Source organism: Elgaria multicarinata, chromosome 9 (assembly GCF_023053635.1).
Source record: "Elgaria multicarinata webbii isolate HBS135686 ecotype San Diego chromosome 9, rElgMul1.1.pri, whole genome shotgun sequence".
Lineage (NCBI taxonomy): Eukaryota > Metazoa > Chordata > Lepidosauria > Squamata > Anguidae > Elgaria > Elgaria multicarinata.
In genome coordinates, this window is record NC_086179.1 from 72,466,165 (window position 1) to 72,487,295 (window position 21,131).

Genomic DNA, 21,131 nt, shown 5'->3' on the forward strand with positions numbered 1-21,131 from the left:
TGTACATGGTGCTGTACAGAGTAAAACAGTAGTCCAAACAACAAACTATTAGATTAGCAGGGCCATCCTGGGTATCACAGTTCAAACACCAGAGTGTGACACAATTATTGTGCCAAATCGTATGGATGGTCATGCGGTCGTACGGCTTCCTCTATGTCTCGTTAAACATAAATTGCATTTCTTTGCACCTTTTCCCCCTTAGTATTGCCCTCTGAAATGCCTTGCCTCCTGATATTAGACATCCCTATCGCCTTTATTTTTTTAAACAGCATTTAAGAGAATAATCCTATGGTCCCTGGAGAACATAAGAGGATCCCGCAGAGGTTGAAAGGGGGCATTCAGTGGGTGGGGATGAGAGAGGAATAGCCAGGATATGAGAACCTTGTGGCCTCTCCAGTTGCTAGTGTGCCTCCACTGCATGGACTCAGAGGCCCATTTAGACAAAAAAAAAAAAGTGGGGGCAGGAAGTAGAGGTGAAAATCAGCACTATCGCTCCTCCCATCCTGCACTTGTTATTCCCTCCTTGGAAGCCTCTGAATTTGAAGGTTTCCGCCCAATGGAGCCGCAACCCATAAGACTGCACCCTAAAGATAAATTTGTTCTGTTTTTTACCTATTAGTTAATGATGTGGTTCGCACATTACAGCAACGGTGGGTTGTTTAACCCATGGGTTATTCGTGACTGCATAGGAGCAAGCATACTGCCTTCCAACTGCTTGCTATTTCTACTTTAATAAACAACCCAGGAACTTTGGTTCCTGGGTTGTTTGGTGTGACGTAAGAACCCAGCACTCTGGGTTGTTAAGGGAAAAACAACCCAGAATTTTAGTCCATGGTTTGTGGTTGGATTAAAACTCTGGGTGGTTTCTCCCTCAACAATGACAGTTGTTGGGTTGAGTGTGCTCATGGCCCTGTTGATGGCTGTTCGATAATAAAGTTGTCAGAGCTGATAGTCTGGACATGATCGCATTCTGTTCCATCGCCGGAAGGGCTCCAAAACTCTCAATCAGTGATCTCTCCTCACCAAGAAGGGCATTGGTGTTGAATATTGATGGATTCTCAACGGTTGTAAATGTGTGGAGCGTTCCGTGATTTAGAGTGTCCTTAGAAAACTGGGGAAGGAAATTAGCAGGAGGATCTGAGGACGTGCTGAGATCAATTAGGTCTCCAACAGGTGGTTCTGCGCTACGTGCGTTAACAAGATTAGTACCTCCTCTCGGGTCTCGTACATAGGAGGCCGGGATTGTGTTGACAAAATGTCTGTTTACAATTATATTCCTATTAAGTAACACTTCTCTGGCACTTAAGATTTTTGCAGCAGTGACACAGGAATCGAAGGTTACTACAGCTCGGGCATTGGTGTAGTTATAAAAAAGGTATTCAACCTTTTGAATAGAATCAGAGTCGATCTTGATCTCTAAGAGATCGTATATGAGCTGCACAAAATGATTTGTGCGTTCCAGCTGAGTCAGCTGACCCTTGGGCTTAGGGTAATTGGAGAAGACCAGGTTTTGCTTTATGAGTTGTAGCTGCCAAGAGTTATTTGCCATAAACGGAGTCACCCCGTGATCTTTCGAGGGAGGCGTCAAAAATGAGGTGGGTCCCTTGTCATGAACTGTGGTAGTTGAAGGCTGTCTCCCTCAACAATGCAGAGTGCTTGGTTTGGATGTCATATCTACCAAAGTGGAAACAAAGCAAAATGGTGAGTGGTCAGGAGGGAGCATGCTTGCTTACTTGCTCCTTTATGCTCATGAATAACCCACCCCTACCTTCGTCATGGTGTTTAAACAGGTTCAGTGGGTTTGTAGATTGTAAACTGCAGGTGCACATTTTTTAAAATTTTTATTTATTGTAGAGCATTTTGTTTTCAAAGCTGCTTTAAAAATAGTCATCCTTAGCTTTATTTTTTAAAACAACAACAACAAAAACCTTTGTTCCAATGTAGCAGAGCTTCCCGTTTCCCATCTCCTGCATCATGTGATCCCAAGATCCTACACATTCCCCGTGGATCCGTCAGTACAATCGGCAACGGATGAAACAGCTGTACAACTAAGTGAGCTCTTATCACTCCCCGTGCTGATGAAACGATCAATTACTTCCCCCTTGGTTTGTCAGTAAGTAGCATTAGTAGCATTGGGCCTACTTGGTAATAATACATAGTTTGTATTGCATTGCGGTTTCTTTAATTTATTATTCATTTATATCCCACCTTTTTTCCTCATGCAAGGAAACCAAGGCAGTTTCCTTAGATGTCCTCCTCTCCATTTAATCCTCACAACAACCCTGTGAGGTAGGTCAGGCTGAGAGTCGGTGACTGGCCCAGAGTCACCCAGTGAGCTTTCAAGGCTGAGTGGGGACTAGAGCCCCAGTCCAGCACTCTACACCACACTGGCTTTTGCTGTTCATCTCTTTTCCTTAAAGAAGAACAGAGTGATGTGTTAATTTGATAACTTATCTTTTTGTTTTGTCAACACTAGAAGCAATTCAATGACTTCTACAATAGCAAATGCAAACTGGTTCAGTAATATGTAATTCAGATACAATTTTAGACACTTTTCAGTAGATCTGTAAACTACAAATCCTGTTTCCTCTTCAGTCTTCTCTTCATCAGGCTCGTCATGACTAAGAATTGCTATTCATAGTCCATCCATTCAGTCTAGAATGAGAAACAGCAAAATACTGCTTGTTAGGACATAATAGCTGTTGTTGATTTTGAATACTGCAGAAATAATTATATACAAGTGTTATTAAAAAGAGTGACAGTGGGTAACTAGGCTTATTTGAGAAGGGACTTGACACACTCCTCTTAACCCCCTTGGTACATTCTGTTATAGTGTCGTTGTTCTATTTTTGTAAAGAATAAAATACTCTAAGTAAAAGAATAGGGTTATAGGGGGTATTTCAGGCCCCCCAAGTTCTAGGAATTAGGTCATTCAGTTCTCTGATAAATCTCTGTTCAGAAGTGGTCCCAATCCATGACACTAGGTGCAGGTGATCACCAAAGGATATTGACCCATTAGAGTAAATCCTTAGGAAAGAGCCTATAATTAATTTTGGATTTATTGAGGATCAAAATGTTGGGCACTTTTAATTTATTCTATATATAAAGTTAGATTTAAGGATTCAAAGTGCAATTTGACTTAGATTTAAGTTGCCTTATTGTGGTTCCAGTAAGCATTTGTTTATTCATCTCAGCTGCACGGCGGTTATATTTGTTTGTTGACCTTAGTGACAAATAAGTCAATGGAAACTTTTTAATTTATTTTTTAAGTAATTGGTCCATGTTTTCACTTGTTCCTAGTGTTTCCCTTGTGAACAAAGCCATTGTCGATTACTACTTTGTAGAACTGAATGTTGAGAAACATTTTGAAGCATTAAGGCACTTTTTGTTGATGGAAGATGGAGAGTTTGCTCAGTCACTCAGTGATTTGCTTTTTGAAAAGGTATTTGCATAGGCTTCTCTTCCTTTATTTAGTTACTGCATTTATATCCTATCTTCTTTTCTTCTAAAAAACCCAAGGCACTGTACATAATCCTCCTTCCCTCCATTTTATCCACACAAACACAACCCTGTGAGGTGGGCTGGGCTGAGAGTCTGTGACTGGCCCAAAGTCCCCCAGTGAGCTTCCATGGCCGAGTAGGGACTAGAACCCGGATCTTTTGACTCCTAGTACAACACTCTAGCCACTATACCACACTGACTTTGAACTTCTGTTTCTTGACAATATGTCCAGTTGCTCTCATGTAAAACAGTCAATGTTTTACATGAGAGCAACACATAGCATAACACATACACACATTGCAATGATGTTGCAATGTGTGTATGTGTTACTAAATACAGAGAATTGTGTCTCTTCTGGCCTGGGCAGTAGTAATATTGACAAAGTCCCCAATGAAGTTTTATTGGCCATGAGGTAAACAGTCTCTCTCAGATGTTCTGATTGTAAGAGACTTCCTGGCTTAGACTGTTCACATGAAAATAAACAGAGCATTATATACTTTTGCAAGAGTTATTCTAACAAATGGATTCTCAGACTCTTAACATGATGATTTTTAATTCAAGCTTGGCTCAGGACAGACACCTGGTGAACTTCTGAATCCGTTAGTCCTCAATTCCATCTTAAATAAGGCACTCCAATACAGTCTTCATGGAGACACACACCTGGCTTCCAATCTCTCTTTTGCACTGAAGTACCTTCCGGAGATGTTCAAACCTAATGCGCCTGATGCCCTAAACTGCTTAGAGCTACGATACAAGGTGAGAAGGCTCACAGAAAATTTGAGAAATAAGTAAAATTTTAAGTTTCTCCCATAGACAAACCTTATTAATTGGATTAATTGATTCTGACAGTTCTCTGATGCTACTTATAAATGCATTCTTTTTTGTTAACAGCAACAGGCTTTGAACCCTTACATTAAAAAGCAGCAAAAAAATTCTGATGATGGGGACTTAAAATGGTAATAGGCTTGTTTTTTTATTATCATTATTATTTTAAGGTTGACTGGCCCTTAAATATTGTCATTACTGAGAACTGCATGAACAAATATAACAAGATCTTCTCCTTTCTGCTGCAATTGAAACATATGGTGTGGACTCTTAAAGATGTTTGGTTCCACTTAAAGCGAACAGGTAAGTTAAATCTGACTATTGTTATTAATTTAGTCTGAAATCCAGTCTATTCAGATAAGAGGCTACATACACATTTACCAAATGTCTCCTATTATGCATATTCCATGAGTCTTGATTATTTAAATGCAAACCTACATAAGAGAAAGTGAATGCCATCTGCTCCAACAGAACCGAAGAGGTTTTGGCCTCCCATCCATAGTTCATGAAGGAAAAACCAACTGTTCTCCCCACCCCCCACCCACCCCAGCCGAGATGTTCTCCCTATTTGTTCTATGAGTTAATGCAGTAGTAATGAACAACTCGAGCTCCACCTAGTGCATCACAAGCATTACAGACTAGAGTGCATTTGAAATACCACAACAACATGAGAAAACGTTAAGTAGTTACGCATTTCTTTATTTCCTTATGAGAGGATTCACCTTAATCCACGTAACCAATGACAAAAAAAGACAAGTAGATACATTGACTATAGGTGAGTTTTTGGAAACTTCCTTCAAGAAAAGTATGGTTTCCAAACTAATTTGGTGTCATAGCAATATAACTACTAAACCAGCAACTGTAGCTTTTCTGGCACTGTGAGTAATCCTTTTCTTTGGTTTTTTCCCCCTCAGCGTTAATAAAACACACATCAAACTCAGTTCAGTTTCGACAGCTCCAGCTTTATAAGCATGAAATGCAGCACTTCGTTAAAGTTATTCAAGGTTATATTGCCAACCAGATCCTCCATGTGACCTGGTGTGAATTTGGAAATAAACTGTCTTCTGTAGGAAACCTGGAAGAAATATACAGGACGCATGCAGAATACCTCAACAAAGCAATATTCCGGTAAGAAAGAGGGTTAATTTGTCTGCCTATAGAAATTAGCTGTTTTCAGATAACTAGAAAATTGGATAAAAGTGAGTGCTCTTTATATTGCCTTTGACACTGGTTTCACTGCTGCTATGATGAGAACAGTGGGGGAAGCAGTACATGGTCCGTTTGCTGTATTTGCAAGGCTTCTCCCCAGAATATTATGACTGTGGGAAAGTTGATCAGTGATTGCTGTAGAGGCTGGATATAGTCCCTACTCTATGAAGTTAAGAGCCTTCAGTGTGGTAGCCCCCACCCGTGGAGATCAGGCAAACGCCAACACTGTGTTGCTTCTGGCACCTCCTGAAAACCGCTCCATTCTAGGGAGTATTCTTTCACCGACAGTTTTTATTCGCATTCTGTTTTTTAAAAAGTATAATTTTAATGGTATTTTAATCTTTGTCCTTTTACTATTTTACTTCTTACATTCACTGCTCTGGAATCTGTTTCAGATATGGAGCAGTATACAAATTTTGTAAATAAATAAGATAAGAGGATACAAAGCACAAAGCAACATGTTACTGGTTGTTGTTGTTTTTAGCTTTATATCCTGCCTAGTCAGAATTACTATCATAGAATAGTAGAATTCGAAGGGGCCTATAAGGCCATCGAGTCCAACCCCCTGCTCAGTGCAGAAATCCACCTTAAAGCATACCTGACAGATGGGTGTCCAGCTGCCTCTTGAAGGCCTCTAGTGTGGGAGAGCCCACAACCTCCTTAGGTAATTGGTTCCATTGTTGTACTGCTCTAACAGTCAGGAAGTTTTTCCTGAAGTCCAGCCGGAATCTGGCTTCCTATAACTTGAGCCCATTATTCCATGTCCTGCACTCTGGGAGGATTGAGAAGAGATCCTGGCCCTCCTCTGTGTGACAACCTTTCAAGTATTTGAAGAGTGCTATCATGTCTCCCCTCAGTCTTCTCTTCTCAAGACTAATTCCCAGATATTTCAGTCTCTCCCCATAGGGCTTTGTTCCCAGACCCCTGATCATCCTCAAATGACATCCCTGAGCACAGACCAGCAGGATAGAAGACACTGATGAAAATGGATATAGACAAGTTCTGCAACTTTTTAAAAATATTGCTTCATTTTTTTTCACATTTGCTGCAGAGGAATACAAGTTGTATTGCTCATTGTCAAATAATAATATAAAAACTCTCTTTAAGTCATTGTTTTTCTTTTCTTTTGACAGGGGATTGTTGACTGAAAAGGCAGCCCCTGTGATGAACATAATTCACAGCATATTTAGCCTCATTTTGAAGTTCCGCAGCCAGTTAATATCTCAGTCATGGAGTTTTGATTCCGGCAAACAAATGGCCATTCATCCCAACTTTGGCCTAATGCAGCAGTCTTATAACACATTCAAATACTACTCCCATTTCTTATTCAATGGTAAGATGTGTTATTGAGAAAATGTTATACCCATTGGGAGTCGGGAAAGAGGAGAACCATGCTGTGGATAGTATAACAAGGACAGTTATTATACGGTCTTGTTATTGGTGTGTTCATTGATGGGTTTGCTTATTGCAAACCTTCGGGAAAAGCGTCTTCTGCTTTTCTATGACCTTGGGAGGATGGGAAGCACATGAGCCTGAGGCTTGCGTCTGTTTGTTCTTTTAACATTAAAGCTTGCATGGTCGTCACCAGCAAGAGTTCGTCTTATGAAGTATAACATTTTACCTCTTCAAGAACAAAACCGGGAACATATTAATCATACTTATACCCTGCTCCTCAGCCAAAAAAGGCTCTCGGAGCGGCTTACAATTAGTTAGCAAAAAAGACAGTCCCTGCCCTCAGGCTTACATAGGGAGCTGCCTTACATCAGGGCAAACTAATTGTCCATTTTACCCATGCTGTGTTGGGTCCAGATGTAGTCATACTTAAGATAGACCACTTTACTTAATTATGACTAAATCTGGATCTAACTTATTGTCTCTGATGCAATGTCACTGCATGGTCTTGGGCAAAGGTCTTCAACATCTCCTTGGTCCTTCTGCATGTAAGCATGCTCAGCCACTGAGCTAGTCCCTTCCCATAATGCTCTGTTTCCAGTCCTTTATTCATAGTATCATAAGAGTTATGCTGCATCAGACCAAGGTTCCTCTAATCCATCGTGTTGTTTACATAGTGGCCAACCAGCTGCCTGTGGGAAACCAATAAAGCAGGACATGAGTGCAACAGCACCCTCCCGCCCATCTTCCCCAGCAACTGGTGTACATAGACATACTGTCTATGATAATGGAGGCAGCATACAGGCATCAGGACTAGTAGCCACTGATAAACTTAACCTCCATGAATTTGTCCAATCTTCTTTTCAAGCCATCCAAATTGGTGGCCATCACTACATCTTGTGGTAGCAATTTCCTTAGTTTAACTATGCACTGTGAGAAGAAGTACTTCCTTTTATCTGTCCTGAATCTCCTACCAATTGGTATTAGGAAAGAGGGAGAACTTTCCACTTTCCCTGTCCACTTTCTCCAATCCATGCATCGTTTTGTATACCTCTATCATGTCCTACCTCACTCCCCTTTTCTCATTCCCCGATGTAACCATTCCTCATAGAGGAATTGCTTCACCCCCTTAATAATTTCAGTAGCTTTTTTTCCAACCCTACAGTCAAATCCCACTACGTTCAATAGAGCTATAGCAGTAGTAGGCAATACTGGAGTGCTTACTGGAGTGTTTGCTGAAGCAAGGCCTTATTAATGTTAAATAAGTAAAATATGTTTTGCAACCAAGGAAAGAGAGAAAGAGACAATAGCTAAAACACTCTTGGTACCTGCCCCCCAAAAATATAGGATCCTGGGTGGGCTCAACAAAAATGAAATGAAACTGCTAGGACAAATAGACTGCAGCAGCTGTTGCACCCCGTCAAGCATGTGCCTGTGCTTATGTTAAAGGATCATTTTGCATTTCCAGAAAGAGATTTCTGCGGGGGCTGCATATCTCTTGCCATGAGCCACTTTAAACTACCTGAGTTTGTCTAATCAATTGACTAGACTAAGATTTCTCTCTCTTTTGTTTCCATTCCCTGCAGTAGTAACTAAGCTTGTAAACAGAGGATACCAACCTCACCTGGAAGATTTCCTGCTACGCATCAACTTCAATAATTACTACAAAGATAACTGAACTTTTATAATATAATACAAACTAACAGACCACTGAGACTCAGCTATGTATGTATTTTTTTATGAAAGCTGGCCTACTGAAAGCTGCTAATACTAAGTTGCTTCTAGGAAGAAAAGCTTCTCCATTAAAGATGCTGTCAAAGAATGGAATGAGATCAGTAGATATCATTAAAATCTAGGAAGATACCCCATTTTTTTCCATAGCATGGCAGAAGTTCTTATTTTCCTTCTCAATGCAGGAAAGCATGTTGCCAAGTGCCAATGCAGTAATGTGAGCATCCATGTAAATTTGTTAATGTGTAAATCCTTCCTTATAGCATTGTGAAATCCTATGTAAATGTGTGAGTAATAAAAAGCGAAGCAAAAACTTATTACTTTGTAATTATTATGCAAGTATCCACAATAAAAAAAAACCCTATATACTGACATAAGTCAACCTCTTTTGAGAAGTACAGAGGAATTCCGCTAAGACACACACAGGCTTTGAGATCCAGTTTTTTTTAGTTGTAGTTGCCCTATGCAAGATAAAGCGCCGGCGTTATTTGTAGCTTTAGTCATGCCTTCCCCAGTGTAGCAGCCATGGGCACCACAGTGCCCACAGACACCTCCCCTACTGCCTGCAATGCGAGTGCCCCTTTTTATTTAAAATAAATAACACCTGGCAACTGGGCACACTGCAAAGGAAAGCAATGGACTGCAGCTGCCCACTCTTGTCCTTGGAATATCTCTGGGCCCCACATGTGAGGGAAAATAGAAATAGGAGGGGGGGGGCTTTAAGGGATTGATGCTGGGGTGTGTGTACGTGGTGAAACTGGGAGAGAGAGAAATACTGAGCTTCTTTAAATGAGGAATTTATAGCATGCTCATGACTGGCCACTTACAGATGTTAGCAGGTCATTTTGACAATGTCATGAGCCTTTTCTACATCTCCCACTCCTTCTCCCAGTTATTCCACTAAAAAATAAACCTTGGAAAACCCAGGGTTTGTCTTGACAGAGGATTTGCCCCGGGGTGGATTCAGAGTGGTGGCAGGTCATCTACAGGACGCAGCCGCCATTGCGAAGCCATCCAGGGGCAAACCCCAGAAACTCCACTTTAAAAAAGTCAGGAATTTACTCCGACTTTTGGTTGTGGAGCCGATGGCACCCCGATTGGTTGCCCTTGGCTGGGCTGGACAAGGAAGGGGGTGGACCGGGAGCTCCAACTTGGGCTCTGCACTGTAAATTAATGAATTAATTTTAAAAAAAACAAGTGGGAGGAGAAGAACGGGGCAGCCGGGAGGCCGCTGCCGGGCCATGCCCTGGGGAGGGGGGAGGAACGGGGCAGCCAGCTCTCCTCCCTCTGATCTTGCTCTCCCCAACCCCCATTTTTTAAAATCTGTAGATGTGAAGGTTCGCATCTACAGATTAAAAAGAAAACTAATTGTGATTTGGAAGTAGAAAATGGTACTACTCTAGATGAGTTAATGGATGGAATGCTGAATGCATGGTCCTGAAGTTTATATGAAAGGGTTTAGATTATTTAAGCAAGTCCAGTGCACATGGATAGTTTCCCACCATCGTGGGCATGACAGTGGGTCATGGAGTTTGGGACTTACATGAGCTCCTAGTAGTAAAGATAATTCTTTTGCAACATGGAAATTGAGTACTTACCCAAGATGAGATCAATGGGATGAGAAATGTTGAACAAGCAATAGATTTGGCAACATCTTCAAAATAGCTAACAGGAAGCAGTTGTCCTACTGAGGCATACATGGCACATATCTATTGCTTGGCCTCTTCCTAAGCAAGGTCTCCCTCTTCTTCATTCTTCCCCCTCTTTGTTTTGTTCTTTATCTTCTCTGAGTTGGGGCTTGAGATTTAGAGCTCCATCACACCTTGGAAAAAACGCTAGCTACCGTCACTTCTCTGTGGACACTCAGTTACTTCCTGTTTACAAACAGAAAGTAAACAAGGTGCACGAGGGCCATTCAGTCCCTCATTGTGAACATGCTGCTGCTCCCACACACAGCAGGAGAGAACAGCAACCGGACTTGTTCTGGTTTTTCTTGCTGCGCAAGGAAGACCAGAAGGGGTGGAAGGTGCGAGAGAGACAGACAACATCATGTGAGCTACCTCCGAGGAATCCATGAGTGTCCAGTAGCAAGCGTGCAATAAAATGCTTGTCAGATGGAGCTATACGAAGGTGAGTGGGTCCACGATTCAAGAAGGACGCAGACAAGCTGGAGCGTGTTCAGAGGAGGGCAACCAGGATGATCAGGGGTCTGGAAACAAAGCCCTATGAAGAGAGACTGAAAGAACTGGGCATGTTTAGCCTGGAGAAGAGAAGATTGAGGGGAGACATGATAGCACTCTTCAAATACTTAAATGATTGTCACACAGAGGAGGGCCAGGATCTCTTCTCGATCCTCCCAGAGTGCAGGACACGGAATAATGGGCTCAAGTTAAAGGAAGCCAGATTCCGGCTGGACATCAGGAGAAACTGATGTTGTGGCCTCTCCCACACTAGAGGCCTTCAAGAGGCAGCTGGACGACCATCTGTCAGGGATGCTTTAGGGTGGATTCCTGCATTGAGCAGGGGGTTGGACTCGATGGCCCTGTAGGCCCCTTCCAGCTCTGCTATTCTATGATTCTATGGGTCTCTGGTTCATGCTGTTTTACAGCAAGAGAGGACAGACCTCAAGCTTGCGGGATCTACTTAGCATTTTACGAGAAATATGAGATCCACCAACTGCAGCCTGGTACAAAAGACATACGCTTGGAATTAAAGAATTCTGGCCAGGAATTTGTACCAGAACTGAATTCAAAGTCCTCAAATACAAACTCTACTCCTGGTTCTCCCCTTGCCCCTCATTTCTTCATTTTTGCAGTATACCTTCGGAGCCGATGGGGTCATTTTGTTGCTGCTATTGACAACTGGGAGTTGGAAATCCTTGCTCAGATATTGCAAATCACCCAGTAGATCTGCCCATCCCTGTTCTATAGGGTGATAGTGGGTTGGGACTCGATTTAGCTGCATGCATCTGGGCTGGTGGAAGCAGGCTTCCTCGCCCCTTTCCCATGGAAGCCTGTTCAGTCTTCTGAAAATCTTACACAGCAGTTTGGGGGACCCTGCTGAACAATGAGCTATGATGTGGGGCAGCAGGTAAGGGGGCTCCCTGAAAAATCATCCAGAGGCACCTTCCACGATCAGAGCCCTTCCATCCACAACTGGCAGAACCTGGAGATTCAACTCGTTAGAAACATGCCTAGGACTACGAGTGCACTGGAACATATTGTGGTCCCCAAAATAGTTTTGGTTGTCAAGAGATTAGAAGTGAGGGAGGGGGGAATAAATGTGGGAATGACTTGTACTGAAAAACATCAAAATGTTCAATAAACAATTAAAGTAAGGAAATGAGCTTTCTAGGTTTTATCAGCCAAATTCATTTTTTTTTATTGTCAGTTACATGTTGACGGATTACATCATGCGTATATAATGGCTCTCTAGGCAGATTTAAAACAGTTGATGTTCCATAACAAGCCGTGTTGTTGTCTCCTTTCGCTTAAGAGTTGTGATGTTTTACAGATGCAAAAGAGATACAAACTGCCCTGAGCAGTTTGTCTCGCATCGTTATTGCAAGGTACATCTTACCTTGAGCTCACAAAAACGTAAAGAACGGGTTTTACTCCATGTTTTCCAGTACACTCCAGACACCCAACCCCCACAGTCATTTGTGGGATGCCAGTTCCCATTAAGGTTCGCCATGCCGCAATTACTGAACCACCAGCCAGAGGCGTAGAGCTGGCCAGCGCAGCTGCTGAACGCCTCTCCCCCCCTTTAGGCATGCTTCACAGTCATCGTTGTCACTGTCCGGTGTACTGAAGGGATGAGCATTTTGACTCGCAGACTGATGATCGCCTCTAAATGCATCTCCTAAAAAAGAGTAACCTTCTACAGGACTGTTGCAGGTGTTTGGTCTTGCTACCATCACCTAGTGTAGGGGTGGGGAACCTCAGGCACGCGGGCCAAATCCAGCCCACCTGGATACCAATCTGGCCCTCAAGTCCTGCAGAGAGCCCCAACCCCTTTTGCACTGAATGCTGATCATGTGGTGGTTTTCCAGCTTTTGCACATTTCTCTTCTCCCCCCCCCCCCCATTTTAAAAGTTGAAATGCCCTGCCGAAGGCTTAGGGATTGGGAGTATTTTAGCACTACCCTCTTTTGTCTCTGGCTCCACCCACCACTGGAACATGACCCACCCACCCCCCAAGAGCTTCTCTGAAATTTATTTCAGCCCTTGGTCTAGTGCTCTGCTAGCATGTTTTCAGTAGTATATCGGTATTCTTTTTTAAAAATATATATGGGGCTATCTTATCCCCAGTGACTCAAGATAGTTAACAACCTATAATATATAAAAACAAAATACCAACATTATAGTACTCCAAAATGAACACACACATCTAAGAAGAAGAAGAAAAATAAATTTAAAAAACAACATTGCTCTTAAGGGTTTTTACAAACTGCAGTGATGGCGGTACTGAATCCCTTGGCGATAAAAACATCTGGTTCTCAGGATGGCACATGCTGAAGGTGTCAGGATGGATTAGCTAACATTCTCTAATTTTTTAAAAAAAACCTCTCTGGTGATTACTATATTTTTGAAAGGTCGTTTTAGTTAAAATCAAAGATATTGCCAGGTCTATATGACCATGCAAGCCTAAAATTATACTTTTAGGTATGTAAAAGACCTAGTTCTAGCTGAAGACATAGAATGAGAATGACAGCAACCAGAACCTGGACAGCAGCTAAATGGAAAACTTCACACCCAGCCCTGCTTCTGTGTTAGATAGACTAGCTCAGTAAAATTTGATCAACAGGGTTCGTGGATTGGCTCCAAATTTAAGTACATGGTTTTGGATTCCACCTTCAATTAGGTTCTTAGGCAAGTTACTTTTCTTTTAGGCAGGATCTACACTACTGCTTTATAATGGTATTGAAGTGTTGGGGTCCATGACACATACCATATACCACTTTCAAAGTGTTATATCCTGCTTGGTGTAGATCTGGCCTTAGTCTCACCTGTTTGGCTTCTGGGCAATGAGTGTTTTGTGGCCAGCCATGCAAACGATGGCAGCCATTTTATTAATGGTCAAGATCTCCCCCTGTGGCAGCCATTTTGTGACAGTACCAATGACACTGTCTCAAAATTCTAAATGTGCTCACTGATCCAAAAAGGTTGGGAGATGTCTTTGACCTAGCTGAATTTGTTTCCCTGAGTCAAGCCAGATGAAATGAAATATGCTGCACCAAAACTTGTCTTTGCATGTACAGTTTCCCACAATTTTTTAATGTCCCAGAAACAGTTTTGGTCTCACTTTTCCTGCTCAAGACAAAAAAAAAAAGTGGTCTCCATTTTAAGGGTCACAGGCCTGACTTTTCCCATTTCTTTCAGGGTGGGAATAAGGTGATGCCCCCCCCTCCTTCATCTCTCTAGAAGAAGATGACTGCATGAGGTTTAAGACTTCCTCATCACCAATGGGAAGGTTATGTTAGCTCTAACATTCATGAGACTTGACAATTGTACTACTACTGATGCCAATCCAGGCATTCTTTGGGAACTGCTACTGTAGCCTATGTGCCCCCACAATAGTAGGAAACCACCTGCTGTTTGTTAATTGCCAGAATCGTTTTATACATGTAACCGCTGAATTTCTTACCTGCATTTCCCTTGTACTTTCCCAAATAGATGGTGTAATTTCCAATTTCACCGCCAACGTTGAATCTGTCATAGAACGCATAGCCCCGCTCCCCTTCGCAGTTGAGCATATCCACTAGGAGGTGGCATATTTTGCCGCTCTGTGTGGTCAGGGCATGGATGTATTCAAGCCCCAGCCAGTGTTCATCTGTGGGGCGGGGGATACAGTTGTGTTTAGGAGAGCTACTTTGATCGTGCATGCAAGGCGAGAAACACACACATAGTTTAGAGAGGCCACGAGATGTTCCACTTCCTCCCCTCGTTTTCCATGTGGAAGTGTGTGTGCGTGTATGTGTAGACAAGAGCCACAGCTCGGCAGCAGAACTTCTGCTTTGCATGCAGAAGATCCTAGAACAGCCTTCCCCAACCTGGTGCCCGCCAGATGTGTTCAACTTCAATTCCTATCAGCCGAGGCCAGCATAGCCAATGGTGAGAAATGCCGGAGAGCATGAGTTGAGCAGGTTGTCCTAGGTCAAGTTCCTGGTATCTCCAGTATAAAAAGATCAGGAGATGACGGGCAAAACCTTTGCTTGAGTCCCTGGAGAACTGGTGCCAGTCAAAGAAGGCAAGTTTGGGCTAGATGGACAGGTAGTCTGCCTTTGTACACAGCAGCTTCCTATATTCTCCAGACAATGATGTTCACACAGTCTCCCCCTCTTAACGCATGAACACGCTTTCTTCCAAATGTGTGATTATATTTGTTCTACAAATGGGCGCACCTTCTCATGGGTGCAAATAGCCCTTACGCTAATACTGTGAAGGCTGCAAGCAAATTCATGCAGCTGTCAGAGTTGGACGCTTCGTGCCTGCCCTGTCTGAGTGAAGCCATGCCTGCTGACACCCCTAGGTGAAAGGCAGATGATTGGTCAATTGAAGTGACTGAATTGGTTGTCAGATTTTATTCAAATGGATGACCCTCCCACTCTCCCGCTAGCCTGGAATGGCACACTTAATCTACACATGTAGCACATGTTGATTTGCTTGACTCTTGTCGTACACATTTTTGTGGATAAACATTAACATGCCCTGCACATGCAAAGTGATTTTTAAAAGCAAGACCCCAGATCTGGGGATTTATATTATGTTTGAAGAAGAATTTACTTACACGCAGGATGTCCAAACCCTCTTTGGTAGTCTTCCCAATGTCTCCAAAACTTCACAGGCTTATCATCCACACCTTTTCCATTGCGTCGCTGGATTACAGTCCAGCCTCCAGCATCTTGTTTTTTACAGAACACCTATAAAGCCCACTACATTATTTTTTAAAGTTAATAATAATCATCACATTGGGAATAGTGCCTGAATGTTGTCTAAATGATCATTTCCTCTGCCCAGCTGATAATATATTTTCAATGAACTTTTAATCTGGCACAGAGGTTTCCTAAGGTCATACAGAACCAGGACCCCGTGAGGCATCTTTGATCGTGCCGGGCACTCCGTCCTCCCCATCTGGATTTGGGCCTGAAAGACCAAGGGGCTGTCTATATGCGAGGAAAGCCCCAGGTGGCTCCGTGGGAGCACTGCGTCGCTTATACGACACAGCAGCCAATGAGGAGCCATCCCAGGGTTTTCCCCCAAAGCTCCAAAGTTAAAAAGTTGGGGAATTACCCCAACTTTTTTCTCTGGAGTGAGGTGAGGACAGCACATCCACCGTCTATCACCGCTCCAAAGTTGTGGCTGGGCAGATGGCAATCCCTGATTGGTTGCCATCTGCCCAGGCAGGGGGGTGGGGGCGGGGCAGTGAGTTGAATGGCTGCCAGAACCCCCACCCCACCCCACGCTGCCTCTGGCATGAGGAGAAAGTGACTCTCTTTTGCTGGGAAGGGACAGTAGGGAAACACGATTTCCCCCCATCTGATGACAGAGAAAATCCCACTGCAGTTAGAACGCATTGTGAAGAATGTCTTGGCATCTAGAATGTTCTGAATAACTGTTCTGTGCAGGTGCATAACCCACATGTATGAGTCACAGAGACCACGAAGAAAAAGTTCCTTTATGCCACAAGCACCCTGTCCCATTGCCAAGATGTTTTACTAGTTTTAGGAGAAGATTCTTTCAGGTCAAGCCAGAACTGGTTTGCAGAAATTCTATAGGTGCAAGGCAATAATAATGTGCTTCCTCACTAGGAGCCAAGACACTGATATGGGATGGATCCCAATGCTGAGGAGGGGTGGACAGAAGCCACATACAGGGCCTGTTCAGACAACATGCTAGGCCATGGTTAGGCCGCTAACCCTTTTGCAGCAAATGGCTAGCGAGCATGGAATGGTTAGGAATGGTTCACACGACACACTAAGCCACAATGTATTGCTCAAAATGTTTAACCACCGTGGCTTAGTGTGTCATCTGAACAGGGTCACAGATGATGAGAGACCTAGAAAGGCAGGTATCCTGCTTAAACACAAAAACTTCAAGGGCTAATTCTGATTTGTGCATGTTTAAAATAAATACTGCACACTCTATGAGCATAAGCAGAAACCATACACCAACACTTTATAATTTGTCAAATACTCCATTCTCTTGCTCTCCAGTTTCTGAGTAAAGCTTTAGCTAGGCCATCAAATGGTATTCTAATTTTTTTTTTAAATGTTAATAGTACCAAATAAATAGTACTAAGGATTTGGTACTATTAAGAATAGTTTACTGTCTTATGTAAAAGAAATGAGTGTGTGGTTCAAATTGTAATTGTGGAAGCATGCCTTACCTCAAAATGTTCAGGATATGTATCTGGTTTGATCTTGTAAACTCCACTTGTGAGGGAAGCATTTGAGGCAAATATATCTGTACAATCAGTTCCTTGAACGGAAAGGAAAGATGTGCATAGTTTCAGAATGCGTAGGGATGACAAGACCCCTGGTGTTCAGGACTATAGGGGGTAGAGCCTGGAGCTGGTGGTGGGGTACCTGCCAGATTAGAGGGCAGTGCCTGGTGGGAGGGAAACGAAGACCAGAGAACCTGGGGTGTCAAGAGAAGAGCCTGGCTGTGCCAGGTAACTGAGGGTGGCGCCTGAGGGGCCTAGAAGTGTGTGCGCGCCCATTCATGCACGTGCACATGCACTGCAAATGGCAAATGCTCTCAAGCCAAGTAGTGATTGCATCCAAATTCATCATTCAGCCTAGGCAGGATCTATACTACTGCTTTATACTGGTTTATAACAGTAGTGACAACTGTTGGGGCTCAGGACACACTCCATATAGTTTTCAAACCGTCATGTGCTGCTTGGTGTAGATCTGGCCCTAGTTTAGTGTATGTATTTGTCTAATTGGTAAGGCTTGGCCTGAGCCAGGAATTGTGTGCACTAGCAAACTTTCATTGTTCCTGGAGGGTTTTCACCCCAGGCCTTCCAGGGATGAATAGTGGTACTTACTTAACACGTTCAGGGGGAGTGGAGAGCTCCCACAGTCACCTTGGTATAAAGCACATGAGAGCAGCTTTCCTTAAGCACTCTGGGCAGGGGAGAGAAGCCACTTCAGCTGCCACCATCAGAACCAGTGAAGGCCCATCCATGAATGATGTCAAGCCTTTTTAAAAAAAAGTATTTTCACAAGCCTGCCCCACCCTGTCACATTTTGCCCATGTCACGTAATGGCCAAACTTGCCTTTGTCATAAGGTCACTGCCTCTTCCCTTTGCTTAAGGGGCGACGCGTTTTATGAATGCTTCCTGGCCATCCGTTACAAAGCATACAGGAGCTTCTCTCATGAAGTACCTCATTAAGAAGCTACTCTGAATTGAGCCCATGATCATGGGCGAGTCAGAATTCTGCCTCTACATTGCGCTCTATGTAGATCAAATGAATTATTATTAAAAGGTTATTAACAATATATATATCCCTACCTTGATGTGTTCCTGCCTGTAGAGAGAGATTAAAATTGATTATTTATTTAAAATATGTGTACCTCACCTTTCAATGAAATGGTTTTCAAGGTAGCTTATGAACAACAGGTAAATAACGCACGCACCCACTTGCTGTGATCACTTGCTGTGATTTTCTTCCTGGGAGGCAGAAGTGCAAATCCCACTTGCCCTTGGTCTCTTGACTAGTGGAAGAGGCCAGAGTACACTTCCTTCTGCTCTCCAAGCCCAGGGCAAATTATATTTATACCAGACCTTGCCTGAGGCAAAGGACGATTCGCTATCAGGCCAGGTTTTTGCCACTAGTGTATAAAGCCCTAAACAACTTGGAACTATGTGGACCAATCCTTTACATGTGGAACCACCACATGGCATGCTTGGTTACTGAAGTCATTAGAGGACATGCTCCTGGTGGTTCCACATGGACTTATGGCCCAATTGGAGTCCACACGGCGAAGAGCCTTCAGTGTAGCGGCCCCCTTTCTTTGGAACTCCCTGCCCCTGGAGATCAGGCAAGTGCCAATATTGTGTTGCTTCCAGAGTCTCCTGAAAGCAGCTCTTTTCCAGGAAGCACTCCTTAACTGGCCAGTCACATTTTCATTTGTATTGTTTTTAAAAGAACAATTTTAACACGGGGCTATAATTCTTTCTATCGTTTTACCTTTTATGTTGACCACTCCGGAAACTGTTTTAGATGTGAAGCAGTATACAAATGTTGCAAAAAAATAAATAAACAAATGAGAAGATGATTTCCTCTCCCCATTCCATGTACAGAAGCTGGTGGGGTGGGTGGGACTGGCATCCTCCACTACACCTGAGGCATCGAGTTAGTTTAGGGGGCCCAGGACAGACTGTATGGCAGACTGGGCAGTATAGAAATGAAATAAATAAATACTTAAATACAATAGTGCTATCCTCCAGCAAAGGGAAATGGGTGAGGGGCTCCAGAGGGACAGCTGAGGGGAGGTCATTGCTGCTCCCAGCGTCTGCCACCTGAGGCTGTCATCTCACACTGCCTGGTCACCCAGAGACCCCTCTTCTTCCCGTTAAAACACTAGTGTAACTGTTTACTACCTTAGTCATGGCTTGCTGAAAGTCCAGGGTTAATAAAAACACTGCAGTGCTCTTGAACAGGAAACACATGTTCATTTTCATAACTGAAATGTAAAAAAAAACACCACCACAACATGGAGATTATCGAAACTGTTGCATCCCATGGTAAAGTTAACTGTACATCTAAGTTTGAGCAACCGTACAACATAACCAAGCCAATTCATACCACTACGACTGGATAGTTGTGGAAGGAAACTAATGCATAGAAATAGATTTCTGGTTTTTGCTTTTTTTTACAAATGTCTAAATTGATTGAATCATTGCATTTTTATACCGCCCAGTAGCCGAAGTTCTCTGGGCAGTTCACAAAAATAAAAACCATGAAAACCTTTCAAAATATAAAACAAACAACAGTATAAAAACACAGTATAAAATACAAGATAAAAGCACAACCAGGATAAATCCAAGCAGCAATGCAGAAACTAATACAGATGTGAAATACAAATTTAAAACAGCAAAGTTAAAAATTAAGTTGGTAAAACTGTTAAAATACTGTAGGCGCCAGGCAAACCTCCCTAAGGAGCTCATTCCACAGCCGGGGTGCCACAACAGAGAAGGCCCTCCTCCTGGTAGCCACCTGCCTCACTTGCTTTGGCAGGGGCTCACAGAGAAAGACCCCTGAGGATGATCTTAGGGTCCGGGCAGGTACAAAACTATATGGGTACCTGTATGCCTTGCTACGCGGGGCAAATAGCAGTTTTGTTTGTGTGTGTATATGCAGATATACACACTCTCTCACGCACAATTTTAATCTGGGAAAGATGGCATGGGGAAAAGTAATAACCTGTCCCTCCCCAACATTCCCCCTGTCTCCCATGGAAAATATTTTTGAATTTTGTAATGAAAGAAATCCTCTTTATAACCTCCAACATCATATCCTGATCAGCAATCTTTCCAAGGTAACTCCTTTGATGCACAATAGTATATCCATAGGGAAGGGTTCCCAGACGGCAACAGCTTTTTCTTGGCCTTCTTTCCTGAGTTGAATTCTTCAGCTGGTTTATTCTGTTCCATTTCTGAAGCACTTTCCTTGGGCCAATTACAGCACACAGGCCTTACATTCCAATGGAACAGAAACAGAACCACTCTCATGGAGGCTGGTGGCCATTTCAGCAAGGCAGTGAATCCGCTCTGGGTTTCAGTCAGAACATTAAAGTAGCTTTCCATAGGTTCAGCACCTTGGAAAGCTCCTTCAGAGTTCTGACTGAAATCCAGAGCGGATTCACTGCCCCACTGAAATAGCAGCCATCAGCCTCCACTGGCCACTCCCTCTGCACATGATGGCCTTATTCCAGCATACTAGCACAACACACTAGCAAGCACATCAAGCATGGTTTATACCTCATCCAAATGGTTATGATGCTTCAGAGTGAAATAGATGACCAGTCCTTTTATCCTGGTAACAAAAAACTCAATGGTAGAAGTGAAGCAAGAAACCTCAAGTCTTCCTGCTTTGGTTTCACAGTTCTACCTATGCTTCAAATGATGCATGGCCTCTCACTTGGGCTTTTATGCTTGCCGGTGCTCTTAATTTTGGATGCTAGCCAGTGGGGTTCTTATGAAGTCTAGTCCACTCCAATGCAATCCTAATTGCTGCAAACCCCTCCCCTGAGCCACTTTCCCAAATAACCAATCATATTCTGCCACATCATTAATGCTATGCACTCTGCCACCTTGTGTTAAGTGGTAATTGTAACAAATACGTGATTCTTGTCATAACCTGGATGTGTCCTGACGTATGTCTTAGCCAGAGTTACCCAGTTCTTACGTGGTCCCTGAAGATCTTATCCACAGGGAAGACGTGAGAGATGCTTCCAAGAAAC

The 21,131-nt window shown here is 43.1% G+C and overlaps 1 protein-coding gene across 2 annotated transcripts in view; it reads left to right on the forward strand.

Annotated features, from left to right (window-relative positions):
- TUBGCP6 (tubulin gamma complex component 6) overlaps positions 1-8,975 on the forward strand; it is a 29,797-nt gene extending 20,822 nt beyond the window's left edge. For both annotated transcript variants that reach the window (XM_063134088.1, XM_063134090.1), the window contains 7 exons: positions 1,945-2,113; positions 3,301-3,442; positions 4,063-4,257; positions 4,497-4,629; positions 5,241-5,454; positions 6,669-6,868; positions 8,514-8,975. In XM_063134088.1, coding sequence (XP_062990158.1) covers positions 1,945-2,113; positions 3,301-3,442; positions 4,063-4,257; positions 4,497-4,629; positions 5,241-5,454; positions 6,669-6,868; positions 8,514-8,605 — 1,145 coding nt within the window. In that variant the 3' untranslated portion in view covers positions 8,606-8,975. The remainder of the gene's footprint in view (positions 1-1,944; positions 2,114-3,300; positions 3,443-4,062; positions 4,258-4,496; positions 4,630-5,240; positions 5,455-6,668; positions 6,869-8,513) is intronic.
- The last annotated feature ends 12,156 nt before the right edge of the window (positions 8,976-21,131 follow it).